The following is a 19,765-nucleotide window of genomic DNA, read 5'->3' on the forward strand; positions in this document are numbered from 1 at the left end:
CACTTTAGAGCACACCTGGTCCTAGGTGTCGGGGTGGTGCCCTCTCTTGGCCAGGGCCTCAGCCATGTGGCCAAAAATGTCCACATTTCGCCACCTGGTGTTCAGGGCTTGTAAGGCCTCTTCCTCTGACCAGAGCTCAAGAAGGGTCTAGAGCTCTGGCCCAGACCATGCCGGTGCCTGGCATTTGGAGCCCCTCGTTGGGTCCCCAGAAGGCTGTCTAGAAGGGCCAGGAGGGTCTTCAGGCTGGAACATGGCTGCACTGGAAAGGCCGCATGCTCTGGCTGCTTTGCTGCTACAACTGGCTGTGACGGTGACTGTCCCTTTAAAAGATGGCTGCAGACAGAAACCAGAGAAATGCAAGGCATGCCCCGGACTGGTCCACCAGGGCTTCTTCATGGAGGCCTTTTTTTTTTTCTGAAAAAACTGGCTCCTCGCGTCCACACACACTCCTCCCCCCCCGCCCCCCGCCGCCGAAGGATCTCCGTCGAAAAAGGCGTTCCTCCTCGTGAAATGAGTACCGCTGTCAAAAGAAAAGCCTCGTTCTTTTGATTTAAATTCGAAAGAAGGTGACTGCAGTCTAGACAGCCCCAGAGCTGTCTAATAAGCCAGTTCCATTCACCTGCTCCTGGCCCAACTTGTAGAGTGACAGCTGCTCTCCAGTATAAAAAGCTTTATACATATGCTTTGTACTGAAGAGCCCGCAGCACATGCAACTGCTAGGATCTATAAAAATTACATTAATTAAATTAATTAAATTAATTTTTTACATTGTGTGTATGGATGCTAGGTATAGGATTAAAAGTCTCAGAGGGGTAGCCGTGTTCTTCTGTAATTTAAAACAAAAAAAAAAACCGAAGTGGCCCTGTGGCACCTGAGAGAGAATCATGAGCTTTCATGGGAAAACCCCACTTCTTCATATGAGTGGAACAAAAGGGACAAAAAAACCCACCTTTAAAATTTAAAGTATAGTATTAGTAAAGTACTTGGGATCCTTTAATTGAAAGGAACTGCATAACTATGTTATGAACCCAGTACCTCACCTTTAACAATTTGTTTCCTCCTTCAGCATTCCTGCTATGATCTCCACACAGCACTTGCCACTCCCCAACACACTTCCAAGAGCCATGGACTGCCCAACGAAAGAAGAGTTCAGTGAAGAGCAAGCTGAATGTCAGGATGAGTCTAATTGCCCTGACTATTCTTCAGCAATAGCAGAATCCAATTCAGGTTGATACTTAATAAAAACTACGGCATGCTAGTAAGCTGTAGAATATTAGATTTTCCTAGATACACAACTGCCAAGTCACCATACTGTCCCATTTTTATTCTTTACAGAATTACTTTCATTTCAATTTTTGTTTCTTTAATGTCTTTTTTTTATACTGGTCTAGATTTATAGAAGTGCTCAGCATCCACCACTCAAGAAGATTTTCAAAAGAACTCTGCTCTTGTTTAGGCACCTACCAGAAGTGGCTGGATATACATTGGGAACTGTTGTGTGCAAAGCTCTTTTGAAAACCTGGCCCACAGTCTATATTGCAGTCTGTAACCCTTTTTATCACTCCAGAAATTGAGACTAGCAAAACAAATTGAAGTGTAAATTACAACATTTGAAACGGACCACTGGAAAATAGGAACATTTTGCTCTGTGTTGTGTGCAAGAAAATGTGACAGTCTACTTCTATTCCAGACAGTTTTCTTAGATATGTGACAGTTCTTGGCTCTGCACTGTTTAATATTTATCAGTTACTTGGAGGTAAACAAAAATCACTCAAAATTTGCATGACAAGACTTTAGTAAGGCATTTGATACGGTCTCGCATGATATTCTTATTGATAAACTAGGCAAATATAACTTAGATAGGGCCACGATAAGGTGGGTGCATAATTGGCTGGATAACCATAGTCAGAGAGTTGTTGCTAACGGTGCTAAATCCTGCTGGAAAGGGATAACAAGTGGAGTTCCGCAAGGGTCTGTTTTGGGACCCGTACTGTTCAATATCTTCATCAATGATGTAGATATTGGGATAGCGAGTACGCTTATTAAGTTTGCAGATGATACCAAACTGGGTGGGGTTGCAACTTCTTTGGAGGATAGGGACATAATTCAAAATGACCTTAGCAAGTTAGAGAAATGGTCAGAGGTAAACAGGATGAGGTTTAATAAAGAGAAATGCAAAGTGCTCCACTTAGGAAGGAACAATCAGTTCTATACATACAAGATGGGAAGCGACTGTCTAGGAAGGAGCATGGCAGAAAGGGATCTAGGGGTCATAGTGGACCACAAGTTGAATATGAGTCAACAGTGTGATGCTGTTGCAAAAAAAGCAAATATGATTCTAGGTTGTATCAACAGGTGTGTTGTAAGCAAAACTCGTGAAGTCATTCTGCCGCTCTACTCTGCACTAGTTAGGCCTCAGCTGGAGTACTGTGTCCAGTTCTGGGCGCCACATTTCAAGAAAGATGTGGAGAAATTGGAAAGGGTACAGAGAAGAGCGACAAGAATGATTAAAGGTCTAGAGAACATGACCTATGAAGCCAGGCTTCATGAACTGGGCTTGTTTAGTTTGGAAAAAAGAAGATTAAGGGGGGACATGATAGCGGTTTTCAAATATCTAAAAGGGTGTCACAAGGAGGAAGGCGAAAATTTGTTCCTCTTGGTTTCTGAGGACAGGACAAGGAGTAATGGGCTTAAAGTGCAGCAGGGGAGGTTTAGATTGGACATTAGGAAAAAATTCCTAACTGTCAGGGTGGTCAAATATTGGAATAAATTGCCAAGGGAGGTGGTGGAATCTCCCTCTCTGGAGATATTTAAGAACAGGTTAGATAGACATCTGTCAGGGATGGTGTAGACGGAGCTTGATCCTGCCTTGAGGGCGGGGGGCTGGACTCGATGACCTCTCGAGGTCCCTTCCAGTCCTATTATTCTATGATTCTATGATTCTATGATTTTTAACTGTGAATAATTAATCATTGCAACAGTTTACCAAGGATTGTGGTAGCAATATTTAACATTTGATATTTGCCCAAAAGATCTATTCTAGAAATTATTTTGGGCAAGTTCTTTGGCCTGTGTGATACAGGAAGTCAGACTGGTTTAGGGGTGGGCAACCTGTGGCCAACATTTTGTTACCGTTGCCCAAGCACAGGGTTGTCAGATTCTGCTGGTATTCATCCACATAGGTTTTTTTTTTTTGCTATTGGTATTACTAAAGCGACACGCACTTACAGCAAAGGCAACTGAAATGAAATGCATGCTGATTGCACACAACATTGTGACAGAGGTGCGCTCCCTTTGCATCTAAAGTGCCGCTACAGTTTTACTGGCACACCCTGCAAATTCTAAATATGCAAGCACAGTTAGCAAAACTACCCTATCCCAAGGAACGGTCTTGGTTACAACAACCTTGCAGCCCACTCGCTAGCCTAGATTGCCCATCGCAGGACTAGATGATCACAATGGCCCCCTTCTGGCCTTGAAAGCTATGAATCCCACAGTACAGTTTTCTGTTTTAGGAGTACAAAGAGTTTATGCTTGTCACACTCCACTAGCAGCAGCGTTCCATTTTTCAGTGTCATTAAGGAGGACATTGGGAGAAAAGGCACTTTTTTAACAGGGCAGTATTTGCAATCTGCAGCCATTCTATGCTGGGCTTCACAGATCAAATGAAATGAGTTAAGATAGGAAAATACAGTGTTTGATATTCAGAAGATGACATTCAGAATGCTGACTTTCAAGAGATACAAAACAGAAGTCCAAACCACCTGCAGTTAAAGAATCTGGTGTACTACTTTTGTCCAAACCAGTGCTAGCCTGCTACCCCGTCCATAAATGTGCAGTTATACCAGCAACCTAAACACTTCCAAGCAGCCTCATTTCAATATGGTACTAGCATGACTTGCAGCTTCTAATGTGGTTTACCTAAGTTTCAACATGGCGACAGAAACGTATGCCAAAATAGAGGCCAACATTTTTTTTCACCAAGTGAAGGTTTTTTCCTTCACTTTGACTGACAGCTGGCCCACCCGCATTTAGATCCAGGTCTTGCGCACAATGGCTCACTGAGTTGCACGATCAGCTCACTAGAGACCAAGAGAAAAAGCAGCTTTCAGAAAAGCCTTCATAAACATTGTCTTGACTGCAGGCGAGTCTTACAAGTTTTCTTCTCCCAGTTATGCAACAAAGTGCATGTAATATGCTCATATCTACCAAATCAACTATATATTTGAGTATGTGTCTCGCTCTGGGTCTGTTCAAGAACTCCTTCTAAATGGTAAGAGCTAGGAACACATTTGGTGTACAGCTTCCTCTTATAACTTAAAGCAAGGTAAGGGTTTGGTTGTGCCAGGAAACATTATTTTCTGAATGGTTGTCTGAGAAGCAATCACCAGGCAGGTAGAAAGGGGCTGGCTGGCTGGGGGTGCCCCCCACCCCATTTGCAACTGCCCTAGCTCAGAGTCTCCCACCCCCCAGGCACCCTTTAGGGAGGGCAGGATGTGTGGGCTAAAGCTGCTCCTCCCCATCCCCATTCAGTCAGCAACATTGTTGGCTATTTCCTCTCACTCCCTGACAAAAGGGAAGTGCAGTTTGCTGCATTCCTCACTCTGGCTGGGGAGCAGTGGACAGATGAACCTGGACCTGCCCCAGATGTGGGACTTGTACCCCTCCCTCAGCAGTACCTGCTGCAGCTGAGAGAGATCTGTGGTTGTCCTCTCTCCCCAGGGCAGCCTGCCTATTGAACCCCTCATCCCAGCCTCACCAGAGAGCAAGGATTTAAATAAAGAATGGGTATTTCCAGTTTATTTAAAAAACAAGTAACTTGAGTTAAGGATGTGAGCAACACTGGGTAAATCCTCTAGTAATATAATATTTGATCTTTTCTCTCACAGAATCACCAAGAATTCTTAAAATACTACAGAAGTGGGTTCCTACAGTTTCTCCCTATTTTGACAAGGAGCATTATTGTTATGCAGACAGCCAAATCACTATTCAAGAATCAATAGACCACTTTGGAGCTATCGTATGGCCTGGTGTAAGTTTTACCTATGTATTGTAATCAAGTAAGAAACACATCACAAAATAAATGAACAAATAGGACATTGGAACAGAAGTGAAATGAAAATAATGCTCTGTGATTAACAGCCATATTGTTCACTTACTGTCAGGCTTCCACCAGTGCAGAATAAAGGTAACCACTTGAACAAGGATCTCTAGCTTATACCTCTCTTACTGCCACTTTGGGCCCAAACTGTGAAATAGTAATAAATGATTAACCTGTAAGTCCTTTATAAAACTGCGCCCCCCTCACCCATTTGAAGAGTGCAGGGAACTGCCACTTCTATTTGTTGATCATATGAAGTAGTATGGGTGCAGACATTAAATCAGAAGGAAAACTGGGAAGATGTGTTTTGTTCTCTCTCAACATCTTCAGTCAGTCACTGGCGGGAAGTAAGCACACCCAGTAAGAACAAACAAAGGGAAACAGAAGTAAGACTGAAAAGATCCCATCGCATAGCATTTATACAAGAACTGGACAATTTATTTAGAGCAGACTTGAGCAACTTCATCCCAAACAGTCAGTGCAGAGGCTTGAAGCCCGTTTTATCCAGGATATTACCTGGAACCAGGAACCACATCTCACTGCTCAGTTACTGGACAAGCAGCACCATCGGTCTTATTTAAAAATGAGAGAACTAATTTGTTGCTTTTTCTGAATTTCCTTGTGCACTATATATTTGAGTATGTTCAGTCTAAGTAAAATACTCATTAGAAAAATGGTTTTCAATTATTTAATGAACTGCTGCAGGGCCATTAGCAAATTAATACTTTATGGATATATTTTAACTGTTCTTAGGCACTGGCTTTATCTCAGTACCTGGAATCAAATCAACAAGAGCTCAACCTAAAAGACAAAAAGGTACTCGAAATTGGTGCTGGAACAGGACTGGTGTCCATTGTGGCTAGTATACTAGGTTAGTAAACCAATTAAATTCTAGTATTTCTACATCCTCACCTTCAAATACATCAATTGTGAGGTGGCAACTACACCAACACTGTAGTCACTGAAATAACTACAGTTAAAACTTAACAAGCAATTATGACTCTTTGGCTCAAAAGTCTTCAGGGGTTGTGTAAACTGCCCCTTAGTTTGGAATACAGGCGTGTGCACCAAAATGCTGCACCATAACTCCCTGTAAAGATGCTCTGGATGCAGACTAAAAGGTGCCTAGTTTGGAGATGAATACATTAACATGAACTAAGAGCTATTTAATTTGAGCCTGTAGCATAACATGCAGCATTTTGGGACACTGAAGATGTGCGTCCAAATACTCTTTTATGAGTTACCCAATCCAGGGACAGACAGACAGACAGACAGACACACGAGTGAGTATGTATGTGGGGCAGAGGGGAGAAGGGGAGTTTGTCTGTTGACTGAATGACGACCAGAGAGTGAACAACCACTACCAAAATTGATAATTGGGGAAAAATGGTAGGTTTATACAAAAAAAACCCAACACAATCTGCATATTCTCTTTAGGAGCTTATGTTACAGCCACTGATCTACCAGAAGTACTTGAAAATCTCCAAATGAATATTTCAAGAAATACAAAACATATGAATATACACCAACCTGAAGTGAGGAAGCTCGTGTGGGGAGAAGATCTCAACGAAGACTTTCCTAAATCAACTCACCATTATGATTTTATTTTGGCAAGTGATGTTGTCTATCACCATACATGTCTGGATCCATTGCTAACAACACTGGCATATTTATGTCAGCCAGGGACAGTATTATTATGGGCAAACAAATTCAGATTCAGTACAGATTTTGAGTTTTTAAAGAAACTTGGCAACATATTACTCGTTACACTTCTAGCAGAATTTCCAGAATCAAATATTAAGCTGTTTAAAGTCACAGTAAAAGAGAACTGAGAAAACAATAGTTTTGGTGCAATAGCAGTCCCTCAAAGTTAGAGTTCTCTAGTTTTTAGTACTTAGTGCACTCATTGCGCATGCATGTCCATAAGTCTGTTCCTGAATCTCGTACTTCAATACATGAAAAGTTAAAATGGACAATAATAATGTGAGGATGAGATCTGATTGGTCTCATAAGCTTATATAAAGATCTAATCAAGCAAATCAATTTATTGCAGCCAGAGGGTCAGAAGTAACGAAACACAACCAGAAAGTCAATCTCCAAAATGTCAAACAAACTATTGGATCTAGCTGTACTTTTATATCTTGTTTATACTGAATTTCAATATGATTACTAACACAGAACTTGTTAAAGCAAACAGCTTATGTACTCTTCAAGAAGCAACAACAGTTTTCAGCTTCATTATTTGTTTTTATTAATTATTAAAAAATCCTTTAAAGTATCAGAGTGCACATGGTGGTTTTTTTTACTTTCAATTTTGCACATTTATTATGCTGTGTTTTACATTTTTAAACATTATTAAACATTTGTATGTATAGCTTTACAATACCTGATTAACTGTCTGGCACTTTTATACCTGTATCAGTCCAACCTGATACTCAACTTCATATGGATTTTTGAAAGTTTGCCTGAAATATCTCCAAGACAAAGATTTACAAGAGCACCTATGTATCAGTAATTCTGAGGATACACACAGAGACTGTTTGAAAGGTTGTTTTTTTAAAAAAAATCATAATGTAATGTAAACTCTTGCAAACAGTATAGGTAATGGAGTTCCATTACTTTACAGTCTAATAAATAAAATTTTAGCTACTCAGATGTAGCTTTAAGGCCTTCATACAATTGAAAAGGAAATTAAGATTAAACATGTTAAAACCCTGTTCACTGTAAAAAAAAAAAAATATAGAGAGAGCTTTTACAGGTTTGCAGTTAAAATTAACAGTTAAGAACCTAACATGCATGCAAGAAATCTTTTCCAACCCAATTTCAAATCCTTGGTGCTGGCAAGTCCGGCACATCCATTGCCAGCAATGGGATGTACGCTAAGTAAACTTCCTGATGTTAGGAGTCAGTTTAACAGGTATTAAGCCACACCAGGGTGCCTTTCTGATAAATATACACAAATTTAATAATCAACATTCAGTATTTGATGAAGACATGCGTTCCAATTAAAAAGGTAAAACTTATCTTTTCTATCCTGTCAATATAAAAACCATCTTCATGTTTACAACTGTTGGTATTTCAGAACAAGCAATAATCAGGTGGATACATGACAGGAAGCCAGTTTTCAGAAAAAGATGCACAATGGGTCCATCCAAGTAACTTCATTAGCTAAAGAAAAATAATTGATAAACAGACAATTATATTATATTCTTGACACTTTAGCACACAAAAGAATGACACATGATATCAAATGCCACAATACAGATGTAAAAAGCATAACATGACTGTTTCTGGACTTCTAAACATACAGTTTGTAGGGAATGGTTTTAGTTTTTGAAGACTGGTTATTTAGATTTGAGATTAGGTCAACAAAACATTGCCTTATGCAACATAAGAATCCCAGTAAAACAGAGGCACTTTTCTTTTTATATAGACTGAATCTCTATCCCTGCATCCTTGGGACCAAACCAGTGCTGAACCAGAGAATTTGTTGAAACACAGAAGGTCAATACTGTCTAGAAGCATTACTAACACTTCCACTGCTTACTGGGCTCTTGGAAGATATTTAGGGTTAAATTGGAGCTAAACAACAGCACAAAACACTACAAGTCAGGATTGGTGGCTGTAAACAAACTTTGTGTGACTGCAGAAAACTTGGCAACACGCATCACAAGTGGGCATCCAGCTAACTAAAATTTTACTGGACCATGGATATTGCTGGACCAGAGAGGTTCACTTGTTTTGAATAACTGTATAGTTAATTTAGCGTTAGATAAGCAAAATGGCTTTCATCCTTCATTTTCTCTTTGATATTCAACTTTAAGAACTTTAGAATTCATGTACAGTAAAACTCCATTAGTCCGGCATCCAATGCTCTGGCACCATCAGGAATCCGGAAGTGCTGGGGCAGCCAGACAGGCTTCTCCCATTCAGCCGCTACTGAAACTGACCAGCAGCTGAACTGGGGAAGCCAGGAGCAGAGCAGCTGGGGTGCTGCCGGGTTGGTCCCGTAGTAGCGCTGCCCCTTGGGGCTGCGGGACCAACCCGGCAGCACCCCAGCTGCTCTTAGGGATGCCTGGGGCAGAGCAGCTCTGCTCCAGGCATCCCTAATTCAGCTGCTGCTGCTGAAACAGATCAGCGGCTGACTTCAGGAAGCCCCGCGCAGAGCTGCTTCCTGAAGTCAGCCGCTGATCTGTTTCAGCAGCAGCGGCTGAATCGGGGACGCCTGGGGCAGAGCAGCTGGGGTCCTGCCGGGTTGGTCCCGTAGCGCCGTCCCTCGGCGTTGCGGGACCAACCCGGCAGCACTCCAGCTGCTCTGCCCCAGGCGTCCCCAAGAGCAGCTGGGGTGCTGCCGGGTTGGTCCCGCAGCCCCGAGGGGCAGCGCTATTACGGGACCAACCCGGCAGCACCCCAGCTGCTCTGCTTCAGGCATCCCCGATTCAGAGGCTGCTGAAACTGACCAGCAGTGGCTGAATCAGGGACGCCTGGGGCAGAGCCAGACTATCAAAAGGGGAGGCTATGAGAGGTCTGGGGTGGCATCCCTTCCCACCCCACTCCAGATCCCTCATAGCCCCCCCTTCCAATAATCTGGCACCCCCTGGGCCCTAAAGGAGCCGGATTATCGGAAGTTTACTGTATAAGCCTAGAGAGTAGTCACTGTACTAGTAGGTCTCTGAATAATAATTTCTTGACCTTGATACCTTGGTACAAGGAACAAGCCACTTAAAGCCAATTTTTAAGTTGTGGGAAAATGTTTTAACTTAAAAGTTGGGAAAGTCAAGTTAGGCACATAAACCCACAGCTAGGACCCTAAAAGTGGCCTGAATTTCCAAAGCTAGGGAGTGTTCATAGCTCAGAGAACTTGCTATTATTATGAGATCTGCCAAGCAGCTGAGTGGAATTAATACTGAAACTGTAAAGGGGCACCATTAATCTCATGCTGTTGCTTGGAAAAGCTTTGAGCAGAGGCAGCAGTGAAGTTATTGACTGGGCATCTCCTAACTAAGGGGGGGAAAAAAGAGGTCTTGCTTCCTTCTCACCCCACTCATTTGGAACAGACTGGGAAAGAGTTATTGAAGGGAGGGCTCTGGCATGAGTGAAGAGGAGACAAAGCCCTTTCTCCCTTTTAGCACATGGATGAGGGGAAGCTAAGAGCCTGATACAAAAGATGGGAGTTCCCATGAGACGTCCAGGAAGCATGGTCAAGTAGGAATCCCAGCACCCTCTTGTATCCCAGAGGCTGGGCTTCTGGATATTGCCTCTGGACTTCACAAGTGCCCTTCCCACCACACCAATCTTTCTTGTATTAAGAGATACTGCAGCATATAGAACAATACCAGACTGTAATTAATGGATCTATTGACTATCCTTTACCTGTATACAATTTTTCAAGTTTTCCTTGGTTGGCTTCTCTTCTGCAAGTTTTGTGGCAAATTTGAGACCTCTCCCATACATTTTATTCGCCAGTGCATGCTTATAGGCAAATGTTAAAACCTACAGTACGTAAAAAAAAAATAAAAAGTTAGAAACCTACCACTGTATTAAAACTAACATTGTTCAGGCAAACAAAAATTAAAGCAAACAAGTCAGAAGTCAAACATTTTGCCAAAGGGACTGTTTCAAATTTATTCACATGTTGATGGAGTACAGATAAATAGCAGCAGTTACTGCAGTCCTGTTTTAATTCCAAAATAAGAGTATGTGTGTGTCACTATCACAAACTTCAGGATTCGGAGGATCTCATTTTTCAATATCTGGCTAAAATCAACAGTAATGTAAATAAATTCTAATAGCTAAGATACTTAGCTTGGAAAAAAGTAATGCCAGACTGGGGGATAAGAATTCCAGCAAGTGTTAAAATTACAACATAAACAAACAAAGATAGTGGATGGTGTATACACAGAGATATATATACAATTATAAACAAGCAATGAAAACACATAAGCATGAAGATAGGCTTTGGTTTTTTGCTTCATACTTATTCCTCATGAGAATTTGCTTTCTAAGATATGAAAGCCAGAGTGTTTGTGGATTAACAGGGTTAATTAATGTATTTGTATCACTTAGCTTTTAGTCCCTTATCAATATTACAAATAATACGTGCCAGTGAACACACATGTCCACCACAGATATGTCAAACAACACAACAAAACTGGTCCTTAACAACCTAACAAAAATCAGCTATGAAGGTTCTGGTCATATCTCCTTGATACTTTAAAGAAATTAGTGAAGTGCCAACAGTGTGACGTTGGGGGGGAGGGGGAGAAGAGGGAGAGGAAGCCAGGGCTGGAGCACTAGTATAGGGTGGAGTGGGAGTCGGGGGAGAGAGCCCCAAGCCTTGGGGGCCAGATGTGGCCCTCAGGCCACAGGTTCCCCACCCCTAGTTTAGATAGTGATTGAATACAAGAGACTGGACATGATGACCTCTTTAGGTCCCATGCAGTTTTATTAATCTGTTTCTAAGTCTTTCATCTTTGATACAATCCACTACATCAGGATGGGGAGGGAGTCTGCACAGGAGAGATCTCAGGACTGGGATTAGGGATGTTAAAATGTAGTTCATCGACTATTCTACTAATCGATAAGCTCCTCCGCATTCCTCCTTTGAAGTGTACAAGAGCCCCCGGAGGCTCCGGGATGCACGCGGGCACCTGCTTTGAAATGTACAAGAGTCCCCAGCTGAGTTTAAACAGATATGAGGCATTCCCTCTGATTCAGCAGAGACCTTTGGTTCTGTGGGGAGCCTCTCACTGCTGACAGGTTGAAGAGATGCAGGTCTACCATTATCTCTACGTGGCAATCGCTGATATTTTTAGTAAGCATGTACAAACTTTTTTTTTTTTTTTTTAATGTTTTCTCTGATGTTTTTCATCTTAAGAATGTATTTTTTTTCCTGTGAAGGCCTGCTGGCACCTGGTGTACATTGTCCTAGGACCTGCAGAAAGAGGAAAGTGGAGGTACTGCATACTGGTCAAACATGAGGGAAAATGATGGTGGGTGAAAAGTAGGCTGTGCAGCTTTAAAGTTCCAGTTAGGAGGGAGCAGAACACGAGTCTTTGTCCAGACACAGGTAACAGCTGGAGGCCTGAAAACTGACTAGGCACTCTAGGAGCAGCAAACAGAAGAAGATAAAAGTTCAGACTCTCATGACAATCAGCATGCCTTTAAAGGAAGGTGAAAGAAAGGGTCCAAGGATTTATAGAAGAGAACTACTTTGTGCTGATAATTAAATCAGAAAAGGTTATAAAAAAATGGACCTACCTAATTTTCCAATAGTATAAAGTTTCTGGTCCTGTAAAGATTCATTATGCCAAACTTTAGTGACCTCAGTAGTTCTATTGAAAGGTAACCACCTGCCTATATGGTGTATGTGTTTTTTTTCCAGGATCAGGGCTCCAGTGATTCAATTTAAGTAACAGTGAAAGAGGCTGAATAATCAGTAATGTTGAAATGGAAAAAGCTCTTAAAAGTGTACTATTCTTCAATATCTCAAAAGAATCAGTCACACTTCTCTCACAGATGAACATATCTGTACGTATTTTCTATGGAAATACCCAAGACAGACATTACAAGCTTTAGATCATGAGCTAATGAGCATACAGCACCAATGAGCATACAGCAGATTTTTCACATATTGTTATTAGAAAAGTATTTCAGCATTCTGCATTTTCAATCCAATTTTCTGAATGCTTTCCTAAAGCAAAATTCTTTAGCAAGCACTTCTGAACAATTGTTCAGTACTTCTATTAGAAGATTTGTTTGCTTAAAGTTAAAAATAATATGGTCCCTTCTGGAAAAATATGGTGATAAAATCACAAACAACAAAATAAAATGGAGGTATTGGCACTCTGCAGATATAACACATTGGAGGCTAACTAGCAACAGTGCCACTGCTCTATTAAGAAAGCTCTTACCTGACCCTGCAAGTTTTGAATGGCTACTGAACATCAGTGATAAAGGCAGGAAGAAAGCCACTTGACAGCATTTCTTTCGAAACAGGGCTTCCTAGAGTTTTTGTGGCAAAAAAACAAAGTATTTTACGAAACACTTTTGCTCTGGCCAAATAAAACTCTGGGCATTTCTAAATGATAAAAGCTTGGATTTTCCAATGGATCAAATTGATAAAAAGTGGACAATGAAATTAAGTTTCAACAGTTCTTTGTAAATAGAAAACTGTCGGCATTAGCTTTTGTGAAAATAAGATTAGTACATCAAATGAAAATGAAGCACATAAAATCTTAAGCTAATAAGAAATTAATAGTATAATACATGATGCACTATAAGATAATACAAAAGATCATAAGCACAGAAGTTTTCCCACAGAAAACAAACCTCCAACTTCAGCATCTGTGCATGCACTGGCCAAATTAAGTCTCACTGTAAAAATTGCCATGTAACAAAGACTGAAGTCACAACATCGATCAACAAAACAGCAGATAACAGAAGAGTAAACAGTTTTTCTTCAAATAAAAATCAAATTGGAAGCACGGTCTTAATAGAAATTTATGTTTCCATCTGACTGCATGATGAAGTAAACAAACTCAATTGCTATTTTGGGAATCATTACAAAACTTTGCTGATGGGATTGTAACAGGTGTGACACCTGTATTTTAATTAAGCACCTGATTTGGTCTCAACATTTTAATCAAAACTGTTTTTGACAGGAACAACAACATGGATTGAAAATTAGCTGAATGAATATGAACAAAAAATATATAGCATAATAAACTGAAGGAAATGTCCAACACTGCAATACAGGGATTAGAGTCGGGGGTTATACTCCGTAACAAATTTATTAGTGACCTATAGCAGTGAACAAACAAAGAAAATACACAGGCACCATAGTTGTTACAGGGCAAATGAGGGTTTAAGCACAGTGGTCTTGCACCAAGCATAGCTTAAGTGGAACTGAATAATCTGACTTGCTGAATGTACGTTCATTCTTTCATTACAGGAGCAAAGGGCATGGATATTATATAACAATATTTTATAGTCTCTGAAGGCTTTTACAAAACTAAGTTAAGGTTAAAGGCTTACATAAATATAAAAAAAAATTAAGGAAAAAACAATAGGCTTAGGTTTTCAAAACTTTGGATTCTTCTTTTAAAGGAATCTTCATTATGAAAATGAATTTATTTCTTGAGTAGACTGCGGGAGTGGGGGGTACTTTAAATATATACAGTGTGTATATAATCTTTCCAAAAGCATAGCCACAACACATGAAACACATTCAAGATGCTAGAAATGAATAGGATTTTTCTTATGAAATAGAAAATCAAATTCCTTTTATGAAAACAATTCCAAAGGTGACCGGTTATATCCCTGTATTCCAAAAGTTCAACTGCTGCCTAACAAGTATTTAGCACACTGCCTATAAGATACTTAATTTTCTACATAAGCTGTGACTGAGCAAAGAAGTCCTAAAAGCACAAACTCTTATTTAGTGAGGGCTTATCTCCACTATGCTGGGGATGAATGCTGCAGCGATCGATCCACTGATCGTCTATTTATCGTGTCTACTTCGTGTGCTAAACTGATCTCCAAGCGCTCGCCCATCAATGCTAGTACTCCACCAAAGAGAAAAGCAGCCAGCATCCATGGGAGAGCAACCTCTGCTGACCCTTACTGTACACAAGATGCTGTGGCAGAGTTATACTTGAATATAAAACTGATACAATTGGAAAAAGTATATAAAATCTGAAATAAAGGGAATAAATGCTAGTTATGCTGTGATAGTGAAATGCTTAACTTGCAGACAATACTAAACTGCTTAAGATAGTAAAGACCAAAGCAGACTGTGAAGAGCTTCAAAAAGATCTCACCAAGCTAAAGCGATTGGGCAACAAAATGTCAAATGAAATTTAATATGGATAAGTGTCAAGTAGTGCACATCGGAAAAAATAACCTTAACTATACATATAATATGATGGGGACTAATTTAGCTACAACTAATCAGGAAAAAGATCTTGGAGTCATTGTGTATAGTTCTCTGAAGACAGCCACGTAGTGTGCAGCAGAAGTCAAAGTGTACCTCTTCTGGGTTGTTGAGGCAACGAGCGTGCCCTTCTCTTAGGGGGCTTAGGCTTTTCTTTGTTAGGTATACAGGCAGTCCCAGGGTTACGTACAAGATAGGGACTGTAGGTTTGTACTTAAATCAGAACTGGCGTACAGATTCAGCAGGTGCTGAAACTGACCAGCGGCTGACTACAGGAAGCCCGAGGCAGAGTTTCTCTGCCCCGGGGTTCCTGGAATCAGCCGCTGATCAGTTTCAGCAGCGGCTGACTTGGGGAGGCCTGGGACAGAGCAGCTGGGGCACTGCCGGGTAGGTCTCCGCAGCGCCGCACCTCAGCACTGCGGGGACCAACCTGGCAGCACCCCAGGTGCTCTACCCTAGGTGTCTCCAAGTCAGCTGCTGCTGAAACTGATCAGCGGCTGATTCCAGGAAGCCCGGGGCAGAGAAACTCTGCCTCGGGCTTCCTGTAGTCAGCAGCTGGTCAGTTTCAGAAGCGGCTGACTTGGGGAGGCCTGGGGTAGAGCAGCTGGGGTGCTGCTGGGTTGGTCCAGTAGCGCCGAGGAGTGGCGTTGCGGGACCAACTGGCAGCGCCCCAGCTGCTCTACCACAGGCGTCTGGGAGAAAAGCCTGGTCTGCTGGGGGGGGGGGGGGGGGGGGAGGCACTAGCTGCGCCCCCCCCCCCCCCCCCCCAGCAGACCATGGAGACATGGGCGGCGGGACCGAGACACGCCGCGGTGCCGCCGCCCGGGTCCTCCGCGGCTTTACTCCGCGTCTCCCTGGTCTGCAGAATCAGCCTCTGCAGACCAGGGAGACGCGGAGCAAAGCCGCGGAGGACCCGGGCAGCGGGACCGCAGCGCGTCTGGGCGGTCCCACCGTCCGCATGCTCCGGGGCGAGAAAAGCCCCGTTCGTAAGTACGGCTCCAACATAAATCGGATCCGCGTAACTCAGGGACTGCCTGTATTGCTCTGCCCATAGCCCGGGTCCAAGGCATGACCCTTGCCCTTGTCTGTGAGGAGCATTTTGAGTCTGAGCTCATCTTTGTGCGTTCACATTTTTATCTTCACGCAGCAGGGGCAGTCTCTCAGAGAGAGTTCCCTAGGCATTTGACGCAGTTCTCATCACCGTCAGAGGCAGGCGGCGCGTCCTTGCAGAGCGCGCGGCGTTTGAAGCCGGATGAGCCCATGCCAGCATATAGCTCAGACAGCAGCTCGAAACTAGAGCCTTTTTTTTCCCCCCCAATTAATGCTAACACTAACAATAAGAACAGAAACTTCAGGGGGTAGCCAAGTTAGTCTGTCACAGGAAAAAAAGCAGCAAGCAAATGGTCTGGTAGCACTTTATAGACTAACAAAACATGTAGATGGTATCATGAGCAGTTCATGATACCATCTACATGTTTTGTTAGTCTATCAAGTGCTACCAGACCATTCGCTTGCTGTTTTTTAATAAGAACAGAGAGCTACTATTAATAACTATCTAATCCAGAGTTTCTCAAACTGTGCTCTGTGAAACCCCAGGACTCCACAAGACATCTCCAGGGGCTCCACGAGGTTGATAAACTGGAAACATCAACAGGTACAACACATACAATCAGTGGACTACTGGGGCGCCGCATAAATTTTTACGCATGTAAAGGGCTCCGGAGCCCAAAAAGTTTGAGAACTGCTGATCTAATCTAAAGAAATAATTGAGGAGAAGATGAGAGCACTGTTGAGTTCTGTCCAAAGCTGGGGACGGTAGAAATGAAGGGGGGGGGGGGAGGGGCGGGGAGAAATGTGCATGTGCATTGGTACCAGGGGAAGCCTGCGCATTCGGCGTGCCACGTATGCACAGCCCCCTATGGCACTGCTAGGCAAAAATCCATCCAGAGGCACTGGGATGCTCAGCACCTAATGTGGTGCCAGTTAAAGAAGAACTGCTGATAGAATGGGTGTAAACAAGTAATAAGAGGGTGATTTACTTTAGGTGGCTTGGAGGAGACTGATCAAAGCAATCATCTTCACTTGTGGACAGATCCCATTGACAGTGCACTATGAGCAGCTTGTAACAAGGCAATGTTTTGTAAACACATTAGCAGCACAGCAAGCCTGTTGCATAAACTCAGGCCTAAATGTAACGTGCATTTCTGAAATACTGTCAGATGGGGGGGCGGGGGGGCAGAATCAATAGGAAATCATTATTCCTTCCCACAAAATACGCAAAAAAAAAAAAAGATAACTAAAGTTAGGGATGTAAGCGACTAGCCAATTATTCGATAAGCAAGTGCTTGATTAGTTGCTTCCCCCATTTGCTGCTTCTATCAGAGAGGGGTTTTTTGGGGGGGGGGGAAGCAGGACACTCCCCCCCCCCCCCCCCAAGAATGTCTCCATGAGGAAAAGGGGTAGGAGCACAGCAGCGAACTGGCAGTGCTTCCGCCTTTGAAATGGAGCAAGAGACAGGGTTCTTGCTACATTTCAAAAGCAGAAGCTCTGCAGGGAGCCTGGGGCAAGCTAGGGACTCAAACAGTCCCCTGCTGGCTTCATGTTCCCTACTTTTGAAATGTACAAGAGCCTTTCCAGGCTGGGAGCGCAGGGCTTGGGGGGCGGGGGGGGGGGGGGGGGGGGGAGGGAGGGAGGGAGGCGACAATACGACTGCTTAGTCCCCCACTAGCTGTGCTCCCCATGGTGCTTCCACCTTGGATATGTGGTAAAGAGCTACCAGGGCTCTTACTACATTTCGAAGGTGGAGGCGCCTTATCGACTAATCGAATAGATGAAAATTACATAGACTATTCAATTAGTTCATTAATCTAAATGTAACATCCTTGGCTTAAACAATACATACAGAATAGTAGTAACTTAATCTTTAAGTTATAAAAATGCCTAGAAAGTAGATCAGGTAGAAAGGGACTAAAAGTTCTATGGAGGAAGTGGTAGGTGTGGTACATCTTAACTTTAGTCAAGCCTGATACCTTCTTATAAACAAACGAGGGAAATGCAACCTAAATGGAGCTACTATAAGATGGGTGCAAAATTTGTTGGGGGGGGGGGGGAGGGGGGAGGAGGGGAACCAAACCAACTAAAAAAAAAAACAGTTCCCAGAGTAGTATCAATGGCTCACTGTTGTGCTGGAAGGGCATATCCAGTGGGGTCCTGCAAAGATCAGTTCTGTGTCCAGTTCTAGTCAATGTCTTCATGAATCATTTAGATAATGACAGAGTATACTTATAAAGTTTCAAGACAATATCAAACTGAGGGGTTGCAAATGCTTTGGAGGATAGGATTATAACTGAAAATGATCAGGACAAACTGGAGAAATAGTCTGAAGTAAATAGGATACAATTTAATAAATGTAAAATACTCCATTTAGGAAGAAACAATCAGTTGTGCACATACAATATAGGGAATGATTGCATAGGAAGGAGTACTGCGGAAAAGGACCTCGGGGTCATAGTGGCCCACATGCTCAACACAAGCAAAAGCGTTACATGGGTATTAAAAAAAAGCATACATCATTCTGGGATGTACTATCAAGTGCTGGTGAGTAAGGCCTACTAAGTAATGCTATTCCACTCTACAGTGATTAGTGTAGTGTCCTCAGTTTTGGATACCACATTTCAGTAAAGGTATGGACAAATTGGAAAGAGTCCATAGAAGAGTAATAAAAATGATTAAAAGGTATAGAAAACAACTTATGTGGGAAGACTGAAAAAACTGGACTGAGGGGACATAACTGTTTTCAAATACATAAAAGGTGATACACATAAAAGGTGATACAAGGAGGAGGGAGAGGAATTGTTCTTAACTCTTGATAAGACAAGAAGCAATGGGCTAAAATTGCAGCAAGGGAAGATTAGGTTGAACATCAGGAAAAAACTTCCTGTCAGGATGGCTAAACATTGGCATAAACTGCTGATGGAAGTGACAGAATTACCATCATAGGAGATTTTAAAGAACAGGTTAGATGAACACCTCTCGAGATAATACTTAATCCTGCCTGAGTGCAGGGAACCTGGAGCAGATGACTTCCTCCAATTCCATGAAAGGTATTAGTGAAAAAACACGAGTACAAAATACAGAATTTCTGCGTTTCCTCTTACCTTGCTATCAAAAAGATCAGTCCATTTTGTTGTTTCCCAGAAAGTCTCTGACAGAACACCTATGCAGGTCTCTTGATCATCATCTTTACCTTCCACCTCACTTGAAACAGCTCCATCTTGGGCCTGCAGATGGAGAAGTTGATCTGCTAGAGCGCTTCCTTTCCTACAAAGGGCATCCACTAAGGTAGACTTCTGTTTTTCCATTTCACTACATTAAAAAAATTGAACACAAATATAAGAGGTGATTAGTTTTAATCAAGAGTCAATTTATTACCTTAAAGAAAATCACAGGAAATAAAACACATTTGTTGATTAATATTTACGATGTTAGTATAAGCAATTTTCTAACACACTATTAAAATACAATATTCTTGAACATAACTATTTCCTGCAATCCCAAACTGGCTCAAACTATACTAGTATCATGTACATTACACAACTAAGCCTAGAGCTTCAAGAACAACTAAACTGCCTCTAGAATGGGAAAAGAAGTGCAATCCAAACATTAAGAATTTAACAGAAGTGAGGCTCTAGAAACATATTTTATTAGTTTTTGGTAATATGGGAAGAGGG

The 19,765-nt window shown here is 42.1% G+C and overlaps 2 protein-coding genes across 6 annotated transcripts in view; one reads left to right on the forward strand and one right to left on the reverse strand.

Annotated features, from left to right (window-relative positions):
• Positions 1–7,316, forward strand: part of METTL21C (methyltransferase 21C, AARS1 lysine) — an 85,734-nt gene extending 78,418 nt beyond the window's left edge. For all 3 annotated transcript variants that reach the window (XM_075918742.2, XM_075918741.2, XM_014577482.3), the window contains exons 2-5: positions 1,067–1,227; positions 4,890–5,032; positions 5,855–5,972; positions 6,539–7,316. In XM_075918742.2, the coding sequence (XP_075774857.2) occupies positions 1,077–1,227; positions 4,890–5,032; positions 5,855–5,972; positions 6,539–6,933 (807 nt within the window). In that variant the 5' untranslated portion in view covers positions 1,067–1,076 and the 3' untranslated portion in view covers positions 6,934–7,316. The remainder of the gene's footprint in view (positions 1–1,066; positions 1,228–4,889; positions 5,033–5,854; positions 5,973–6,538) is intronic.
• Positions 7,317–7,327: 11 nt separating this feature from the next.
• Positions 7,328–19,765, reverse strand: part of TPP2 (tripeptidyl peptidase 2) — an 83,670-nt gene continuing 71,232 nt past the window's right edge. For 2 of the 3 annotated variants that reach the window (XM_075918739.2, XM_075918740.2), the window contains 3 exons: positions 19,193–19,400; positions 10,475–10,594; positions 7,328–8,269 (listed from right to left, as the gene is read on the reverse strand). In XM_075918739.2, the coding sequence (XP_075774854.2) occupies positions 8,180–8,269; positions 10,475–10,594; positions 19,193–19,400 (418 nt within the window). In that variant the 3' untranslated portion in view covers positions 7,328–8,179. Of the gene's footprint in view, positions 8,270–10,474; positions 10,595–19,192; positions 19,401–19,765 lie in introns of those variants that run through there. The other variant, XM_089775420.1, reaches the window with a different exon arrangement.

The sequence above is a fragment of the Pelodiscus sinensis genome, chromosome 1, assembly GCF_052426305.1.
Source record: "Pelodiscus sinensis isolate ZL-2025 chromosome 1, ASM5242630v1, whole genome shotgun sequence".
NCBI classification, from domain to species: domain Eukaryota; kingdom Metazoa; phylum Chordata; order Testudines; family Trionychidae; genus Pelodiscus; species Pelodiscus sinensis.